This window comes from Salvia splendens, chromosome 2 (assembly GCF_004379255.2).
Source record: "Salvia splendens isolate huo1 chromosome 2, SspV2, whole genome shotgun sequence".
NCBI classification, from domain to species: domain Eukaryota; kingdom Viridiplantae; phylum Streptophyta; class Magnoliopsida; order Lamiales; family Lamiaceae; genus Salvia; species Salvia splendens.
Window position 1 is genome coordinate 39,574,056 of NC_056033.1, and position 19,288 is coordinate 39,593,343.

At 37.9% G+C, this 19,288-nt stretch overlaps 3 protein-coding genes across 5 annotated transcripts in view; 1 reads left to right on the forward strand and 2 right to left on the reverse strand.

Annotated features, from left to right (window-relative positions):
* Positions 1-7,593: 7,593 nt before the first annotated feature.
* LOC121779763 (putative late blight resistance protein homolog R1A-3) overlaps positions 7,594-19,288 on the reverse strand; it is a 29,742-nt gene continuing 18,047 nt past the window's right edge. Inside the window, exon 2 of the mRNA XM_042177174.1 lies at positions 7,594-8,532. Within this exon, the coding sequence (XP_042033108.1) occupies positions 7,594-8,487 (894 nt within the window). The 5' untranslated portion in view covers positions 8,488-8,532. The remainder of the gene's footprint in view (positions 8,533-19,288) is intronic.
* On the forward strand, positions 11,653-14,967 carry LOC121792770 (putative late blight resistance protein homolog R1B-16). 3 transcript variants are annotated; one of them, XR_006048942.1, is made up of 3 exons: positions 11,653-14,471; positions 14,595-14,732; positions 14,873-14,967. XR_006048942.1 is itself a non-coding variant. In XM_042190855.1 (2 exons), exon 1 carries the CDS (start codon positions 11,682-11,684, stop codon positions 14,427-14,429), a length of 2,748 nt encoding a protein of 915 aa, XP_042046789.1. In that variant the 5' UTR covers positions 11,653-11,681; the 3' UTR covers positions 14,430-14,471; positions 14,595-14,890. The 3 variants fall into 3 exon arrangements, 1 of the variants encoding a protein (XP_042046789.1); XR_006048941.1 differs by having other exon boundaries at positions 14,862-14,890; XM_042190855.1 differs by having other exon boundaries at positions 14,595-14,890.
* On the reverse strand, positions 14,809-18,206 carry LOC121792769 (putative late blight resistance protein homolog R1B-16). The gene is made up of 2 exons (XM_042190854.1): positions 15,136-18,206; positions 14,809-14,987 (listed from the first exon to the last, which is right to left on the reverse strand). The coding sequence occupies exon 1, from the start codon at positions 17,972-17,974 to the stop codon at positions 15,170-15,172; it is 2,805 nt and encodes a 934-aa protein (XP_042046788.1). The 5' UTR covers positions 17,975-18,206; the 3' UTR covers positions 14,809-14,987; positions 15,136-15,169.

Here is a 19,288-nt window from a genome sequence, read left to right on the forward strand (position 1 = left end):
AAATAATTTAAAATTATAAATCACACGTACTTAATTTCAGTATAATAAATAACCATAGTTAAAATTATCATAATTATAAATATATTATTATAATATTTATATATAATTGTTATTGTCATAATAATAATAATAATAAATTGTTAAATAATTAAAGTATGATTATTCAATATAATGATATAATAATACATTATTATTATTTATTTAATAATTAACCAATAAATCATAGTGAAATTTTATATTATAAGATGTATTTAGTTATAATATCTGTAACAATTATAAATACAATAATTATTATTATTATTTATGATTATAATATTCCATGTAACAATAATTACAATTATATTATTATATATTGTGATGGATATTCCATATTTAATGCATCGTAATAATAAATATAATATTATAATTATTATCATTTGTAATGAATATTTTATTAAAATATTTATATTATTTTTCTTTTTATAAATAAAATAATAATAAGTGTATTTTAGCTTGGTGTTTAAATCAAATATAAAATTTAAAATCTTAATATTTTCCAAACCCATGAAAGTATAATTTATTATGAATCATATTCCCGAGATTCATTTTCTCAATAATCATTTTTCTTGTCAACTTTACTTTCCCGTTAACCAAGCATGACCTTAGTGCATTTTGAAACTCATGGGCTGATCCAAATTAGGCCTACTTATTCGGATGATTCATGTTCTAATCGGACTGGTTGACCGATTAACCGGTTTTAATTTTCCATAAATCTCGGAATTGGAACCGAAACCGGTCATTTCCGGTTCGGAACCGGAACCGCTGCATAATTTTTATTCAAATTTATTTATAATTTTAAATAATTCAATACTACAAAAATAATATTCAACATCTAAAAATATAACAAATAATACCTTAAAATTTAAATAAAAACACAAAAAAAACACATACAAATAAACAATACAATCACACTTATGTCGTTAATCGATGGGTAAGAGTGATATCAAGTGTAGTGGAATATTATTTTGCAAAAAATTGTCAAACGAATTAACAAATAGTATGTCGGACTAGTTTATATTAGCAAATCTATTTAATTAGCCTTGAATGAAAATTTAAATAGTTCATGTATTCTAAATTCTCACAATTGAATTCTCCCTCCGTCTCATGTTACTTGCACAATTCCATTTCACCTCGTCACAAACTTTACTTGCACAATTCCATTTCACCTCGTCACAAACTTACACTATTTATAGTCTAAATTAGAATTAATATATTTAATTAATATGTTAGATTAAGTTAAGAGCTTCTTTATTAAGTGATGTCTCATTTCACTTAAAATTCTAATTTAATTACATTAAAAAATCATCCCAAATTTACGGCATGAAATGAAAAGTGTAACATGAGACGAATAGAGGAATAGAGTATTTTACGCTCTATAAATGCTCGAAAAACATTGCTAGTGGTTTGTAAATCGAGTGATATTTACGGAGAGATGTTATATAGGTAATGGGCCGTACCTGTGATTAAGGAGAAAAAATTCCCTAGTCAAGGAATATCAAGGTGGCAATCCTATTTGGTATGTCACACTAATAAGATTTTGACATATGGAAATATTTATTCTCTCAATTCCAACTAGATAAATAAATTATGGAAACACTCTTGATATAACCTCACACTATTAATTATATAGAAAGTTTCTGCATGTTCCATATATAATACATGCACTACATATTTACACATAAAATAAGTATTCCATTATCGTTTCATACATGCATTCATATAATACAATTAAGGTGCAATAATAAAATAAATCAAGATAATGTTTTAAACCTTTCCTTTTGTTAATTTAATTTATAGTATTCATATAGTTCTTAATTTATTTTATTCGTTACACATTAATTATATGAAGATTAATATATTATGTTAAACTATAGAAATATAATAATAATAATAATAATAATAATAATAAGATAATCTAAAAAAGAGTAGTATTTTATTATATTAATCATTTGTAATGTACCATGAAAATTTCATAAACAAAGTACGACTTATGATTATTGTATGACATAGCAATTAAATTTGAAATTATGAAAAAATAAATTACTATAATATAAGTTATCGTGATTCCCCAATCAAAAAACTTAAATAAAATAAAACAAGTAATCATTTTAATTAAAAGGTATAAAAAAACTCTCTTCCAAACAATAATAAAATATATATTATGTGTATAAACTCTCCTCCAAACAATAATATATATTTTATGTTTGTAAAATATACAGTTCTAAATAGTTTTAATAGTATTACTTGCACATTAATAGTTCCAATAGAATAAAATAATACAAGTAACAGTACTGACATTAGTTTAATTTTGATTAGTGTACCTTAATTCTATGCACACTATATGAATCAATTTTATCATTGCATGTATGAAACGATAATTGAATACTTATTTTATGTGTAAATATGTAGTGCGTATATTATATATGGAATATGCAGAAACTTTCTATATAATTAAGAGTGTGAGGTTATATTAAGAGTATTTCCATAATTCATTGATCTAGTTGGAATTGGAAGAATATATATTTCCATATGTCAAAAATTTATTAGTGTGACATACCAAATAGGATTGCCACATTGGTATTCCTTGACTATGGAATTTTTTCTCGTGATTAAGAGGCCCTTATTTACCCCTATAAATGCAGATGAGATAGTAGTAATATTATGGTCCATTTTAACAATATTACTCTATTGTTCAGGAAAATCAGTCTCATTTTATCATTTTGAAATATCTAAAAAATAGTCTTATTTCAACAATGGAACTTTCAATCACACTTTATCAATTTTTGTCTTCCTATTCTCTCTTACCTTTTCTCACATCTCTCTTACTTTTTCTTTCTTCTTTCATACTTTACTCACATTTTTCTCTCTTTTACTTTACTAATTTATCATTAAATCTCATGTCGCATACAAATGAGACTATTTTTTTTATCGGAGTAAGTATTACAAATTGAAATGTACTAATAGTAAAATGACTCCTTAATATTTATTACAATAAATTGAAATTTTAAAAAACCTAATCCCTAATTATCTTCCTACAAAAATTAATTGAGTTAATTTATCAGAATATCATTTTGCTACCTATGATTAAAAATATAACTTTTGGGCTTAAAGTCTTGTGAACGATGCGCAAAATTAATTTTTCTCAAATATTTGAGGTAGATACTCACAAAAGTCTTGTTTGTTTGTTCTATATTTGGGCTGGTGTGTATTGTGTAAAATCTAAATATTGAATTTTGTAAAGTGTAAGTAAAGCCTAGTTGAAAATTAGTCCCACGGCCAAAAGCTGAGGGTGAAAATCAAGAAACAGAGAGAGCAAAGCCTAGTTGAAAATGAAAGAATAGAAAGTATAAATAGGATAAACTAATTAGCCGGTTCAAACAAGATAAACACTACCTAAAGAGGGTTGATTTTGGCTAAACTTGTCATCATTAGTTGATGATGATGATGATGATATAATAATAATTTAGATCTTTCTGTGGTCTCATGATTAATGTTCAACAACTCCTATTCTTATAAGCCAATTTCTTCCCCATGTAGAGTATTAGTACAATGTAAACAAGAATGCCAATCCACACAAACATTGAACTTTGAGAAATACTACATAATAACACAATATTTAATATTCAGAGTCATTTGAAAGTAGCTTAGGAGATTATCAACCATTCATACTTCAACGAACATCACCAAGCCACTGCACCTTTAATCATCTGCCTCTTTCATCAGTAGAATATCTGATAAGCTACCTCATCAAAGCTCTGCATCTGAAAACCGAGAAGAAAACACGACAAGAATCAACCAACATTCAACAAACTGAGAAATGTTCAAGAGAGGGGAAGATGCTTAGCTATTGGCAAAGAGTGAGCCTTTTCATAACCTCTTAATTAGCTTACTCTATACAGTGTGGTTGTTAAAAATGATGTAAAACCTTGCAACTTTTATGAAAACTTTACCTGATATGAAGCACACAGTCAAGTCTGAAAGAGGATCAACAACGCTTCACAACAACGCTTAGTTCATCATTTTGCCTGTTTTCCCACTGTTCCTTTTGTATTAGTTTTGCCGAGCCCAAAAGAGATAGATTACGATCATCATCTCAATCAGTTTAAGTGTACTTTTTTATGTTTGGGATCATTCTCACCATCCTTCCACTACATACAAAGTTTGTTGCCATGGAAAGTGTTTGTAAGTTTTCTAGAGAAAGAGTTACTCCTTCAGGAAGGGGTAAAGGACAAAATGCCTTCTCAAGATACGGTGATGATTTTGGAGTACTTGTGGAAGAAAATGCCTTCTCAAGATACGAGTAGGGAAGTAGTCCGTAACAGAAAGAAGGAACTTCTCTTGGCCGGCCTGTCTCACACAGAAGTCCCGCACCATTCTATGCAGCCTGCAACTTTTGATTTTGCCATCACTTTTCTGGCTACTGATCAAAACTAGACTTTGCTTTATCAGTTCCTCCAAGCACTCTTCCACCACCACTTCTACTCTTTCAGATTCACTGTGACATTCCAAAAAGCCCTCAGCTACCCAAAGTTTGATGAGCTCAGAGGCGTAGATGTCATAATGTTGAGGGAAGGCTGCCATATACAAGAAATCTCTCCACAAGGAATCTCTCCAAAGTTACTATAATATGTTTTGAAATCTCTCCACAAGGAATTCGCTAGTGTATAATTTGGTTACTTTGTGCGCTTCTAGTTTTTGCACGTTTTAGATTTTTCACGTAAAAGTCATGTTGCCATCAATATAGTATAGATTACCAGAAGAGGTAATAGTAATAATTTACGTTACTAAAAAAGCAAATGAAGAACACAATATTATACTACAATGCTCTTATTAATCCAATTCAAACAAATCATCATACAAAAATAAATTTGAAATCCGATAAAATTGTTTATATACACTCATCGTACGTATTAAATTATTCCAAATGATATTTTATACTCCCTCCTCCGTCCGTGAAAAATAGTCTTATTTTGCCATTTCCACAAAAAAATAGTCACATTTCTACAAATGGAAAGTCTTTCACTCATAGTTTACCAATTTTTCCTCCTCACTCTTACTTTACCTACTCTTTCTCCATATCACTCTTACTTTCTTACTTTTTCTCCATAACTCTCTTATTTTATCTATTTTATCTATTTCTCTCTTATTTTACCAAATTTCTCATTAAAATTCGTGCCGTACACGAATGAGACTATTTGTAATAACCAAGAATCATCTTCACACTCAGTTTACTAATCTCTAGATGAAAGTCCCAAATAAGATTTAGTCACTCCCACCAAAATAAAATTCAAGAGCGGAAGAAAGGGAATCTAGCTAGTCTACCAAGTAGGCCCTTAGAATTCAAGAATGTCTTTTCATGCCACCAGGATTCATTACATGGTTGTGGCAGATAAAGGGCAGAGATATATATGCCCTTACCAGATATGGAAAGCAGTTCCTCCTTGTTGATCTTGTGGAGCCTGAATTTACAGAATAAGTAAGTTATGAATGCTGTGATTTCTCCATTACTGATGATGGGCGTCATTGCTGATGCTCTTAGGATTGGGAGTTAATATCTTCATATATTTACTTTTTATTGTCATCATCTTTGACACAATAAAAACACACTTGCATACTATTTTAACATGTAGCTAACACACACATATAAGCATAAATAAAAAGGCATCACACAATTGCTCTAGTATTTTTCTAATTTCATATCAAGTTTCTAATACTACTAATTTCACCCAATAAATCAAAAACGAACACTTAAACCTTGTTTATTTTGCTAGGGCGCATCCTCGGTCTTAGTCGAACAACCCATAAAACATTTGAAAATTAAAACTCATTAGTTAAAAAATATAACAATAAATCAAATGGGTATTAAAATATTCAAAGTACTTTAAAAAATTCCAAAAATATAATATTTTTATTTATTTTTATTACAAGACAAAATGACAGGAATCAATTGTCATTTAAGAAACTGAGAAATGTTCAAAAGGGAGGAAGAAGCTTAGCTATTAGCAAAGTGTGTGACTTTCCACAACCTCTTAATTCGCTTACTAATTTTATTTCTACAAAGTATGTTTACTAAAATGATGTCAAACCTTGCAACTTTTTATGAATTTACCTGATATGAAGCACACAATCAAGTTTGAAAGAAGATCAAGAACGCTTCACAACAACTTTTAGGTCTCCAATTCCATATTTCTCCCACACTTCCTCTTGTATTTTTTCTGCCGAATACCAAAGAGATTGGTTATGATCATCGATCTCAATCAATTCAAGTGCTGGAATATCTCCAATATCATTTGGAATCTCATCCAAGTATGCACAACGATGAAGCATTAGGCACTTGAGACTCGGAAAGTGGCTACTGCTAGTTCTCCAACACTTCAGATTCGACTCATCGATAAGTAGAAGTATCAACCTACCAAATTCCCCCTGAATGGTTTCCCATTGATCCCCATAGCAGGCATAGTTCTTGAGTTTCAACACTTGAAGATTAGGCAACGAACCAACAATCGTCATATCATTCCAAGAAATCCATCCGCCATTCAATTCTAACTTTATCAGCGATTGAGGGAAACCAAGAATGTCAAAATGTCGCACAAATGAACCATGCGCCTCCAATTTCAACTTCTCAAGTCGAAGCAAACGTACAAGATTGTCAAGATAATAGCCTGCACTAAATTTCTCTTCCGAGTACCATATTCCCAACTTTTTTTATGTTTGGGATCATTTTCACCATCCTTTCACTACACACAAAGTTTGTCGCCAAGGAAAGTGTTTGTAAGTTTTCTAGAGAAAGAGTTGCTCCTTTTGGGAGGAGTAAAGGACGAAATGAGAAGGCGATAAGATGTCTCAACTACCTCAGGTTCCAACTCTCCACTGGCAAACAAACATCAAACCTATAAATAATTAAAGTCTGTAGATTCTGAAGCTTTGCTATAGCTGGAGGGACAATACTATCAGGAATGTTGGAAGCAAGGTACGTGAGATTAATCAATTCAAACACTTGACCAAGTTCCCAATATGAACGATCATCTCTGCGTAAAACATGAAGGACCTTAAGTGAAGCAAAGTTTTCTACAGAGCCTTTGGGTCTGTATCCTCTTTGTGGGATGCATATGATAGAAGTGGTGCAAGAGCTATGTATGGAGTCTTTAAGATTAAGATCATGCCAACTAACACTTATGCGATGATGATTTTGGAGGACTTGTGGAAGAAAATGCCTTCTCAAGATAAGATTAGGGAAGTAGTCTTCAACAGAAAGAAGGAACTTCTCTTGCCCGACCTGTCTCACACAAAAATCCCACACCGTACTATGCAGCTTGCAACTTTTGATTTTTCCATCACTTTTCTGGCTAGTGATCAAAACTAGACTTTGTTTGATCAGATCCTCCAAGCACCCCTCTGCCGCCATTTCTGTGCTTTTAGATTCATTTTGACATTCCAAAAAGCCCTCAGCAACCCAAAGTTTGATGAGTTCAGAGGCCAGTATCTCGTAATCTTGAGGGAAGGCTGCCATATACAAGAAACACTCCTTCAAATGTGGAGACAAGTGGTTGTAACTCAAAGATAAAATTGATCCCAACTGCCCATCATTACTTCAATTTGCTGCCACATTTTTGGAGTTCTAGGAATCCTGGATAAAAGTCCTGCCACAGTAACAATTGAGAGGGGCAGTCCTCCACATCCTTCTACTATTTTTTCTGCAACACTTTGTAGCTCAAGAGGACAATCTTGATCTCCGAAAACCTTCTGTTGGAACAAATACCAACTTTGATAGTCATCCAAGAAAGGCATCATATGAATATTGTTGTATGATATGGCAGTAGCCACATCCATTTTCCTCGTGGTTAATATGATCCGGCTGCTATTATTGTTGTCAGGAAATAGCAACTGTAAGCGATCCCAAACTTCCGCACACCAAATGTCGTCCATTACTATGAGATACCTCCGCCCAGATAAGGTTTTGTAAATATCTTCCTCCTCTGCTTGGATTCCTTTCAACGAATCCCTTCCAACTCGATCTACTCTTCCTTTCACCGAAGCTAGTAGTTGTGAGACAATACATGGTATACTATAATCTTGTGATATTGTGACCCAAGCTCGAATATCAAAATGCTCTATGATCGCTGGATCATCATAAATAAGTCTAGCAAGTGTGGACTTACCAATGCCTCCCATTCCGACAATAGGGAGGATTTGTAGGTTGGAATATGAATAATTAATTATTCGGTCCATCATCTGTGCTATATCGTAATCAAAACGGACTAAATCATCTTTGCTCGGATCTTCAGCAAAGTCAGCCACAAAATATTTGGTTGTAGATGAAGGTCTTGATGATGATGTAGCAGCAGTAGAGTCACTTAGATTGTCAGCAAAGCCAATCGCAGCATCTTTGGTCGTGATTGATGGTGGATCACTGGGATCTTCATCTGCTAATTCTCTGCCAGTTGACATTATTTTCTCGGCTAATCTTCTCAATCGGTTTGAATTTATGACAACCACTGGATCTACAACTTCAATTGCAAGCCAACAGCTTTGTCGTGGATGGATATAATACGTTGTTTCACACGACGAGTGGTGAGATGATCATGGCGTTGAAGGATTAGGAGTAAGGATTGTTGCAGGGATTCCACAACTTCATAAGCCATATCAGGTGTGCACCAATGATACGAGTATTATCATTATTAATTAGTTTAGATATATTAGGGATTTACATATCTTTTCGTATATTTGTTTCTTGTTCCCTAAGCTAGTATTCTAGTATTATAAATAGGGATAGGATGTTATCATTTTAATAAATAATTCAATGAATATATTATTTTCCACAAACTTGTCTTGAGTAACGAGAATATCATATATCGTTCCATATTTGCTGCCCAACGGAGAACGTCCGTGGAACCGCAAATCGTGGCCTTTCCTTCGAGCTTGTCGAAGGATTGATCATCCTATCCGTCCGAGAAGATCGCCATCCGGTCACGTTACGGAGGACGTCCGTAACAACTGGTGCTTTCATTGAGAGCTCATCCTCCGTCTTCGTTCATCCGTATCCCCCAAATTAGTTCCCAGCCCCCGTCGAAAAAAAAAAGAAAAAAAAAGAAAGAAAAACAATCAGCCGCAGCTCCACCACCACGGCCACACCTAATCCTCCACCTTCTTCATCCATAACCCATATTTCACCAACCAAAAAAAAAAAACCACCGAACCCTCCATTTTTTTCCCTTATTAGTTATGGCTACTTACCACCAATATCAGCCCCCTCCTTCTAGCGCCAGCGGCGACGATCAGCCGCGATATCCGCGACGCAATTTCCAGGCGGCCGCCGAGGCGCCGCACGATGTGGCAGGAACAACCGCGATTTTCTCCACCGGGTTGGAGAAGATCTTGGCGCGATTTGACAGAATGGAACTCAGGCTGGAGAAGTTGGAAGCGCCGCGCGTTCCCGAACCTGATCCCCCCTATTTCTCGGACGAACTTGATGACGAAGGGTATCACTCCCCGCGCGACGCTTGGGCGGTAGACGACGATGTCCACCGGCCTTTCATCCACGGACGACGAGACCGTGGTGGGGATATCCGTCGTCGACGAGGCGCTGCCCGCGCATTACATTGGCGCGACGACCGTCTTACTCAGCAGAACGTTCATCGGGCGCCGTACCGCGATCGCCCCGAGCCTCGCCACCGCACGTGCTGGGACAGGCCGCGGGATCGATACATGGGGATGGAAGAGTCCGAACAACAACACTATGTAGACTTCTATTCTGGATCGAGGTGTCGCCGGACTTGCTGGGATCTGCCCTCCCGTACATCCAGTTGTCGTGTGGGAGAGATTCGCGCTCCTCCGCTGCCGGAACCACCGCCACAGCCGGTACCAGAACCAGAATTATTTTATGGCCCGACGCATCGTGGAACATCGGACACTCCCGAGTCAAAACACACGACGCGCCCCTCTTTCGGCCCCCGAGGCTTTCTTCACGCTGATTCAGACGTGTCGTCACGATTTCCACCTAGCGCGTATACTGGCCAGCAGCGAGAGCATCCCCAAACCCGGAACCGGCACCTGCACCCCACATTCCCAAGCCCCCGTACCCCCGCACATCCACAGCTCGTTCTCGACTTGAAGCCACCGCTGCAGCACGTGCTCGACCAACAACCGCAGCCAAGTCACCGCCGCGCAGCAGCGCCACCGGCCCCTGCGGCTGCACTGTCCCCGCCGCTGCACATGGATCAGCAACTATCGCCATCCTGCGGCCATCCTACGACTCACCTCCGTCAAGCTGAGGCCTGCCTCGAATTGTCCACTACTGTGAAGCAGCCCCTGCTCCAACGCCCGCCCTCCTGCCTGCGTTCCCCGAGCCTCCACTCCGCTACGAAGCTTGTTTCTTGTGAAGAGAAATACTTGGGAATTGAGGGTGATGCAAAAGTGTTGAATCAAGTTGACTTGCGGCTCAATGAGAAGAAATTAGTAGATGATGAAGTACGAGCTATAGAGGTGGATAAAATTGATGACGATGATGGTCTTCATGATTCAAGTAAAAGGAATGAGGAAGAGGCATCGTTAGACGTTGTAGAGGAGGACGATTCCGTAGAGGAAGTGCCGAAGGTCATCGCCTCATTCCCTGTTGTTCAAGTGCAATCCAAATCTATTGTTGAGAATTGTTGGGGCAAGAAAGGAGATAGTGCTTACACCGGTTTGTGCATAATTGTTGGTGTCTATGTGGATTTGAGTATCAGTGATGTTACAAGTATGAATTATCGATCAACATCGCTCGATACCGATGCAAGGTTGATCCCTCCGCGCAATGACATGTTGGATTCGAACATTCTTGGAGGCGTGGACAAGCTTGTCGTTGTGGCGTGGAATTTTGCCGACCACATTGGGTCTCCTTTGTTGACTTTTGACAAAGGTGATGAATGGAGACATTCAGCTGCTCGATATGTGTTTGATCCAGGGGGAGACGTCTAGCTAAAGCTTTTGCTTTCAACTCTCGTCCTTGGTTCGTGGTTCTCACCTTGAGGACAAGGTGGATTTCAACCGTGGGGGAGTTGATACGAGTATTATCATTATTAATTAGTTTAGATATATTAGGGATTTACATATCTTTTCGTATATTTGTTTCTTGTTCCCTAAGCTAGTATTCTAGTATTATAAATAGGGATAGGATGTTATCATTTTAATAAATAATTCAATGAATATATTATTTTCCACAAACTTGTCTTGAGTAACAAGAATATCATATATCGTTCCATATTTGCTGCCCAACGGAGAACGTCCGTGGAACCGCAAATCGTGGCCTTTCCTTCGAGCTTGTCGAAGGATTGATCATCCTATCCGTCCGAGAAGATCGCCATCCGGTCACGTTACGGAGGACGTCCGTAACAACCAACAATTTCTTTCTCAAGCAAAATGAATTACCAATGCCTCATACAAAGATGAGCTTCATTTGTAGTGGTATAAATTTTTCTACACACCCTAATTTTTTATATAAACAAAATGAAAGTTACACTATTAGTAATGGTGATGCAGGGTATTAGCTGGAGTGCTTATTAAGTACTTGTACACCTCACGGCTCACAGTCAACTTAATCATTTGTATTCAAATAAGGGGAGGCATTGGTAAAAAACCGTAAGCATTTCGTTTGACAAATTGATATGGCTTATGAAGCTGTGGACTCCCTGCAACAAACTTTGCTCCTAATCCTTCAACGCCACGATCATCTCATCACTCCTCCTGTTAAACAACAACTTATATCCATCCACGACAAAGCTGTTGTCTTGCAGTTTAATCTCAAACATTTTCCAGATAAAGAAACCATAAGGGAGGTAGCAAATACAGCTGAAAAGATTATTCAATATCTTTTCTCCTCACAAAATCTATCAGATTGCGGATTCATTCATCCAACTGTCAGACTTTCAGATCAGTTGGGGAAATTAGCTAAGGAGCTGGAGTCAACTGTTGGATATGTGGTTGACTACTGCAAGAGCAACGGCGCGAGTGATTCTCCTGCTGTTAGTTCATCATCAAGATATGCACTCAAGAGTGAAGTACAAGATCTGAAGGTTGCACCGGAGCTGATTGTCAGATTATCAATCCGCTTGAGGAGATTAACGGAGAAAATAAAGTCTACTGCTAGAGCATCAGTAGATGAAAATCCGAGTGATTCACCATCAATACCTCCATTCACATACAACGATGTTGTGCTTAAACCTACAAGCAAAGATCTTGTGGTTGGTTTTGATGAAGATGTGGTACCGATGAGGAACCGGATCATTGGTTATGACGCACTAACAATCCTCCCTGTTGTCGGAATGGCAGGAATTGGTAAGTCCGAGTATGCTAAATATATCTATCATGATCCATTTATTTCATGCCATTTCGATATTCGAGCTTGGGTCAAAATATCACTAGATTATAGTATAGCAAGTGTTCTCTCACAATTACTGGCTTCACTCAAAGGAAAAGTAGATCGACTTGGAAGGGATTCATTGAAAGTAATCGAAGCAGAGGAGCTTGAAATTTACAAAATCTTATCGGGGAGGAGGTATCTCATTGTAATGGACGACATTTGGAGTGCGGAAGTTTGTGATGATGTGCGGAAGCTATTTCCTGACAATCATAATGGAAGCCGGATCATATTAACCACAAGGCTAATGGATGTGGCGATTTATGCTGCCACTGGGTGGAAAATTCTTATGATGCGTTTCTTGGATGACAAACAAAGTTGGCGTTTGTTCCATCACAAGGTTTTCGGGGATCAAGATTGTCCTCTTGAGCTACAAAGTGTTGGGGAGAAAATAGTAAAAGGATGTGGAGGACTGCCCCTCTCAATTGTTACTGTGGCAAGACTTCTATCCGGGATTCCTAGAACTCCAAAGATGTGGCTGCAAATTGAGAGAAATGATGGGCAGTTGGAATCAGTATTATCTTTGAGTTACAACCACTTGCCTCCACATTTGAGGGAGTGTTTCTTGTATATGGCAGGCTTCCCTCAAGATTATGAAATCTATGCTTATGAGCTTATCAAACTTTGGGTAGCTGAGGGCTTTTTGGAAGGTCATAATGACACTACAAGCATAGAAGTGGTGGCGGAGAAGTGCCTGGAGGATCTGATCAAGCAAAGTCTAGTTTTGGTCACTAGCCGGAAAAGTAATGGCAGAACCAAAACTTGCAGGCTGCATAGCATGGTGCGTGACTTTTGTGTGAGAAAGGCCGGGCAAGAGAAGTTCCTTCTTTCTGTTACAGACTACTTTCCTAATCCTATCTTGAGAAGGCATTTTCTTCCACAAGTCCTCCAAAATCATCACCGTGTAAGTGTTAGTTGGCATGATCTACTTCTTAAAGACTCTACGCATAGCTCATGCACCACCTCTATTATGTGCATACCGCAAAGAGGATATAGGCCCAAATGCTCTGTAGAGAACTTTACTTCACTTAGGGTCCTTCATGTTTTACGTGAAAACGATCACTCATATTGGGAGCTAGGTCATGTGTTTGAACTGATTCATCTCACATACCTTGCTTCCTACATTCCCGACAGTATTGTCCCTCCAGCTATAGCAAAGCTTCAGAATCTGCAGACTTTAATTATTTATAGATCTGAGGTTCGTTTGCCTGTGGAGATTTGGAGCTTGAGGCAGTTGAGACATCTTATTGCCTTCTCATTTTGTTCTTTACCCCTTCCTGAAGGAGTAACTCTTTCTCTAGAAAACTTACAAACACTTTCCATGGCAACAAACTTTGTATGTAGTGGAAGGATGGTGAGAATGATCCCAAACATAAAAAAGTTGGAAATATGCTACTCTCAAGAGAATTTTGGTGTAGGTAACTATCTTGACAACCTTATACAGTTGCATAAACTTGAGAAGCTGAAATTGGAGATGCATAGTTCATCTGTGACAGGTCTGAATACTATTTGTCATCCGTTTCTGAAATTGAAGGTGCGTAGTTCATTTGTGTCATATCTTGACAATCTAGTTTTTCCACCGTCGCTGATAAAGTTAGAATTGAGTGGTGGATGGATTTCTTGGAAAGATATGACAATCATTGGTTCGTTGCCTAATCTTCAAGTGTTGAAACTAAAGAACTATGCTTGCCATGGGGAATACTGGGAAACCATTAAGGGAGAATTTTGTCATTTGATGGTTTTGCTTGTTGAAGAATCAAATCTGCAGCGATGGACAACTGAATGTAGCCACTTTCCTAGGCTCCGGTGCCTAATGCTTCATCGTTGTCCATACTTGAATGAGATTCCATCTGATATTGGGGATATTCCAACACTCAAATTGATTGAGATCGATGATCATAACCAATCTCTTTTGTGCTCGGCAAAAATTATACAAGAGGACCAACACAAATATTTCAGAAATTATCGCCTAAAAGTTGTTGTGAAGCATTCTTGATCCTTTTACAAACTTGACTGCGTGCTTCATAAAATTTGCCAGGTTTGACATAGTTTTTAGGAACCATAATTTATAGAAATATGATTAGTAAGCTAATTTAATGATTGTGAAAAGTCACAGTTTGCCAATCTTTTGCCCTTTTAAACATTTCTTTTGTGTTTTCAGATTGCAGAGCTTTAAAAGGCAGCTTAACAGATATTCTACTGAATGAGTTCTGATTGGTGCAGAAGGGCTTTCATGCATACGTACTTTAGTGTTGAAGGCACATACATGCAATGGGTGGAGTTTTACTCTCTTACGAAGGTAATAATTCTCTCAGTAAAAGTGTTGTTTATATTATGTACATTTATTTGAAATAGCTTGCAAAGAAGCATTTATCTTTGAGAAATACATGATAACACAATATCTATTATGTACATTTATTTGAAATAGCTTGCAAACAGGTAAGAGTTTATCAACCATTCATACTTCAGCAAACATCACCCACCATTGCACCTTTTATTCTCAGCCTCTTTTCCAGTGAAATATCAAATAAACTACCTCCACAAAGCCACGCACCTGAAAAATCGACAAGAACACACTGGAATGAATCAACCACCATTCTACGAACTGAGAAATGTTCAAAAGAGAGGAAGATGAAGTGTGACTTTTCATAACCTCTTGCTAAAAATGATGTCAAACCGTGCAAGGTTTATGAATTTCTTACCTGATATGAAGCACACAGTCAAGTTTGAAAGACGTCAAGAACGCTTCACAACAACTTTTAGGTGATCTGATCCTACTTCCCGTTGTTCCTCTTGTATAATTTTTGCCGAGTGCAAAAGAGAATGGTTATGATCATCGATCTCAATCAGTTCCAGCGCTTGAATATTTGCAATATCCTTTGGAATCTCATCCAAGTATGGACAACGATAAAGCATTAGGCACAGGAGACTTGGAAAGTGGCTTCGATCAGTTCTCCAACATTTCAGATTTGATTTATCAATAAGCAGAAGTCTCAAATTGACAAATTCTCCATTATTAGTTTCCCAGTGTCTCCCATAGCAAGCATAGTTCTTTAGTTTCAACACTTGAAGATTAGGCAACGAACCAACAATCGTCATACGACTCCAAGAAATCCACTCACCATTCAATTCTAACTTTTTCAGCGATAGAGGAAAACCATGATTGTCAAGAGTTAGCACAAAAGAACTATGCACCTCCAATTTTAGCTTCTCAAGTTGAAGCAAATGTATAAGATTGTCAAGATGATAGACTGAGCCAAACTCATCTCTAGAGTAACATATTCCCAACTTTTTTATGCTTGGGATCACTTTCACCATCCTTTCACTACATACAAAGTTTGTTGCCATAGAAAATGTTTGTAAGTTTTCTAGAAAAATAGTTACTCCTTCGGGAAGGAGTAAAGGACAAAATGAGAAGGCGATAAGATGTCTTAATTGCCTCAGGCTCCAAATCTCCACAGGTAACCGAACCTCAGATCTACAAATAATTAAAGTCTGCAGATTCTGAGGCTTTGATATAGCCGGGGGAACAATACTATCGGGAATGTTGGATGCAAGGTAAGTGAGATCAATCAATCCAAACACTTGACCAAGCTCCCAATATGAATGATCGTTTTTGCGTAAAACGTGGAGGACCTTAAGTGAAGTAAAGTTCTCTACGGAGCCTTTGGGCCTAAACCCTCTTTGTGGGAAGCATATGATCGAAGTGGTACATGAGCTATGTGTAAAGTCTCTAAGATGTAGATCATGCCAACTAACACTTATACGGTGGTGATTTTGGAGAACTTGTGGAAGAAAATGTCTTCTCAAGATAGGAGTAGGGAAGTAGTCCATAACAGAAAGAAGGAATTTCTCTTCCCCGGCCTGTCTCACACAGAAGTCCCGCACCATACTATGCAGCCTGCATCTTTTGATTTTGCCATCAATTTTCCGGCTTGTGACTAACACTAGACTTGCATTTACCAGATCTTCCAGGTTCCTTTCTGCTTCCTCTTCTACGGTTTCAGAATTAAATCTATATATTTGATGCTTCAAAAAGTCCTCCGCTACCCAAAGTTTGATGAGTTCAGAGGCACGGATCTCATAACCCTGAGGAAAGGCTGCCATATACAAGAAACACTTTCTCAAATGTAGAGACAAGTGGTTGTAACTCAAAGATAAAACTGATCCCAATTGCTCAGCATTGGCTTCAATTTGTTGCCACAACTTTGGAGTTCTAGGAATCATAGATAAAAGCCTTGCTACAGTTACAATTGAGAGGGGCAGTCCTCCACATCCCTTTACAATCTTTTCCCCCACAGTTTGTAGCTCAAGAGGACAATCTTGATCTCCGAAAACCTTGTGCTGGAACAGACGCCAACTTTGTTCGTCATCCAAGAAATGCATCATATGAACGGGTTCATAAACGGCAGCCACATTCTTTAGCCTTGTTGTTAACATGATCCGGCTTCCATTAAGATTATCAGGAAATAGCTGGTCTGTGCGATTTCGAATATCCGTCAAACTCCAAATGCCATCCATGACTGTGAGAAACCTCCTCCCCCATAAGATTTTGTAAATTTCTTGCAACGAATCCTGAACTGGCGCACTCCATTCAACTCTACTTGCCATGAAACGCAATCTCTCTGATAAGATTTCGCTAATTTCAAGCTCTACTTCTTTAGTTGCTTTTAACGAATCCCTTCCAACTAGATCTAGTTTTCCTTTGAGGGAAGCTAGCAATATTGAGAGAACACTCTGTATACTATAATCTTGACGTAGTGTGACCCAAGCACAAATATAAAAATGTTGCTTAATCAATTGATTATCATAAACAATTTTAGCCAGAGTGGACTTACCAATTCCTCCCATGCCCACAATTGGGATGACTCGGATTTCTAGTGTGTCATCACGAACGAGCCGGTCCATGATCTGTTGCATATCTTCATAAAAACCAACCACAACATCTTTGCTTGTAACAGCAGCAGAATCACTCAGATTATCATTAAAACTAACCACAACATCTTTGCTCGTGAGTGGAGATATGGATGGTGGATCAATCGGATCTTCATCCACTAATTCTATAGCAGTAGACTCTATTCTCACCGCTAATCTCCTCAACCGGTTTGAAATTTTGACAACCAGCTCCGTTGCAACCGTCAGATCTTCAACTTGACTCTTGAGTGTAGATCTTGATGATGAACTATCACTATCAGCAGGAGAATAACTCACGGCGTTGCTCTTGCAGTAGTCAACCACGCATCCTACTGTTGAATCGATCTCCTCGGCCAATTTCCCCAACAGTCTGATAGTTGGGTCTGTGGATTCACAATCTGATAGTTTTTGGGGGGAGAAAAGATATTCAATAATCTCTTCAGTTGTATTTACTACCTCCATTATTGTTTCTTTTTCTGGAAAATGCTTGAGATTCAACTGCAATACAACAGCTTTGGTGTGGATCGATATAATTCGTTGTTTCACATGACGAGTGGTGAGATGATCATGGCGTTGAAGGATTAGGAGTAAGGATTGTTGCAGGGATTCCACAGCTTCATAAGCCATATCAGGTCAGGTGTATGCAAGCAATTTGTCAAAACAAATGCCAAGTAATTTGGATACAAAAACGGCCAAAATGCATCGATATAATAAACCATAATCGGATCAGAATAATGTCCAATATTTTTGGCATATCCCAAAGGTCAAAACAATATAGTAGCATAATTAAGGTGTAGTCATAATTAAGTTGATAATAACTCTTAAAGTCGTAATTATTGGTTGGAAGTTGCTATTACATACCTCTAGTATGGAGAATGTTGCAGATACTAGTGCAATCCTAAGTGTGTTTTTCCTACTCTCTTGAATCTTCTTACACGGTCCGAATTTTATCTGCACTCTCTCTCTCTCTCTCTCCAACTTTTCTATCAACATTTTCATATTACAAAACCAAACATTAAATAGGAAAAACTAAAAATGTTTGTCATTGTAGATCCAAGCACATGCCCACAAAGGATAAGAGGAGTCATTCATTAAGTTTTATCGTCTCAGATTTTAGATTTTATTTGTCAGTTATGTTAGGAATCTAAGAGCTACTATTATAAATAACTCTCTCCTTAGTTAATTAGAGCATCCACAGTGGCTTTAGGCTAGCCACAACTCCTTCTGCCACATCATCAGTACTTAAAAACTCCTCCTGCCACATCATCAGGCCAAGCAACTGGACAAGCAATAGGCTATTCACAATAAACAAAATTATAAAAATAAATAATTAACAATCACACAAAATACGGAATCAAATTTACGACACAGATAGGGGAAAATTCAATAATAATATTAAAATTAAAAAAAGTACATTAATTAAAAAAAATTACATTAATTTAAAAAAACTCCTCTTCCACACACGAGTCCCCCCGCCTCCGCCCCACTCCTCGCCGTTGTCGCCGCTATCTAGGACCCCCAAATCTGCGGCATCTGAACCAGCGTCTGAGCCCCCCGCGGCGGCATCCAAATCGACCTGCATACTCACGAGCATTGAGTGAAAAAAACTCTTCTCCTCGGGGTCAGTTGCCGCCTTCCAGTTAGCTAAGATCTTGTACATCTGAGCCCGCATTTTTTGACGCGCGAAGAAAGCGAGCTCGGCTGTCGACCTGCCAACAGGGGGGGATGCCGACTGGACCTCCTGGGACCCCTGGCGAGCCCGTTGCGCCCGCCTTTGACCAACCTGGCGAGTGTGGCGAGTTAACGCAGGAGGGGACGGGAACTCCTGAACATCCTTGGGGAGGTCGTGGGAACCGCCGCTGCTGCCGCCTTGTAATCACCGGTATAGTTCAGTCGCTGCTTCTTCGACCGGCCAGCCAGCATCGACACCTGCCCGAAACT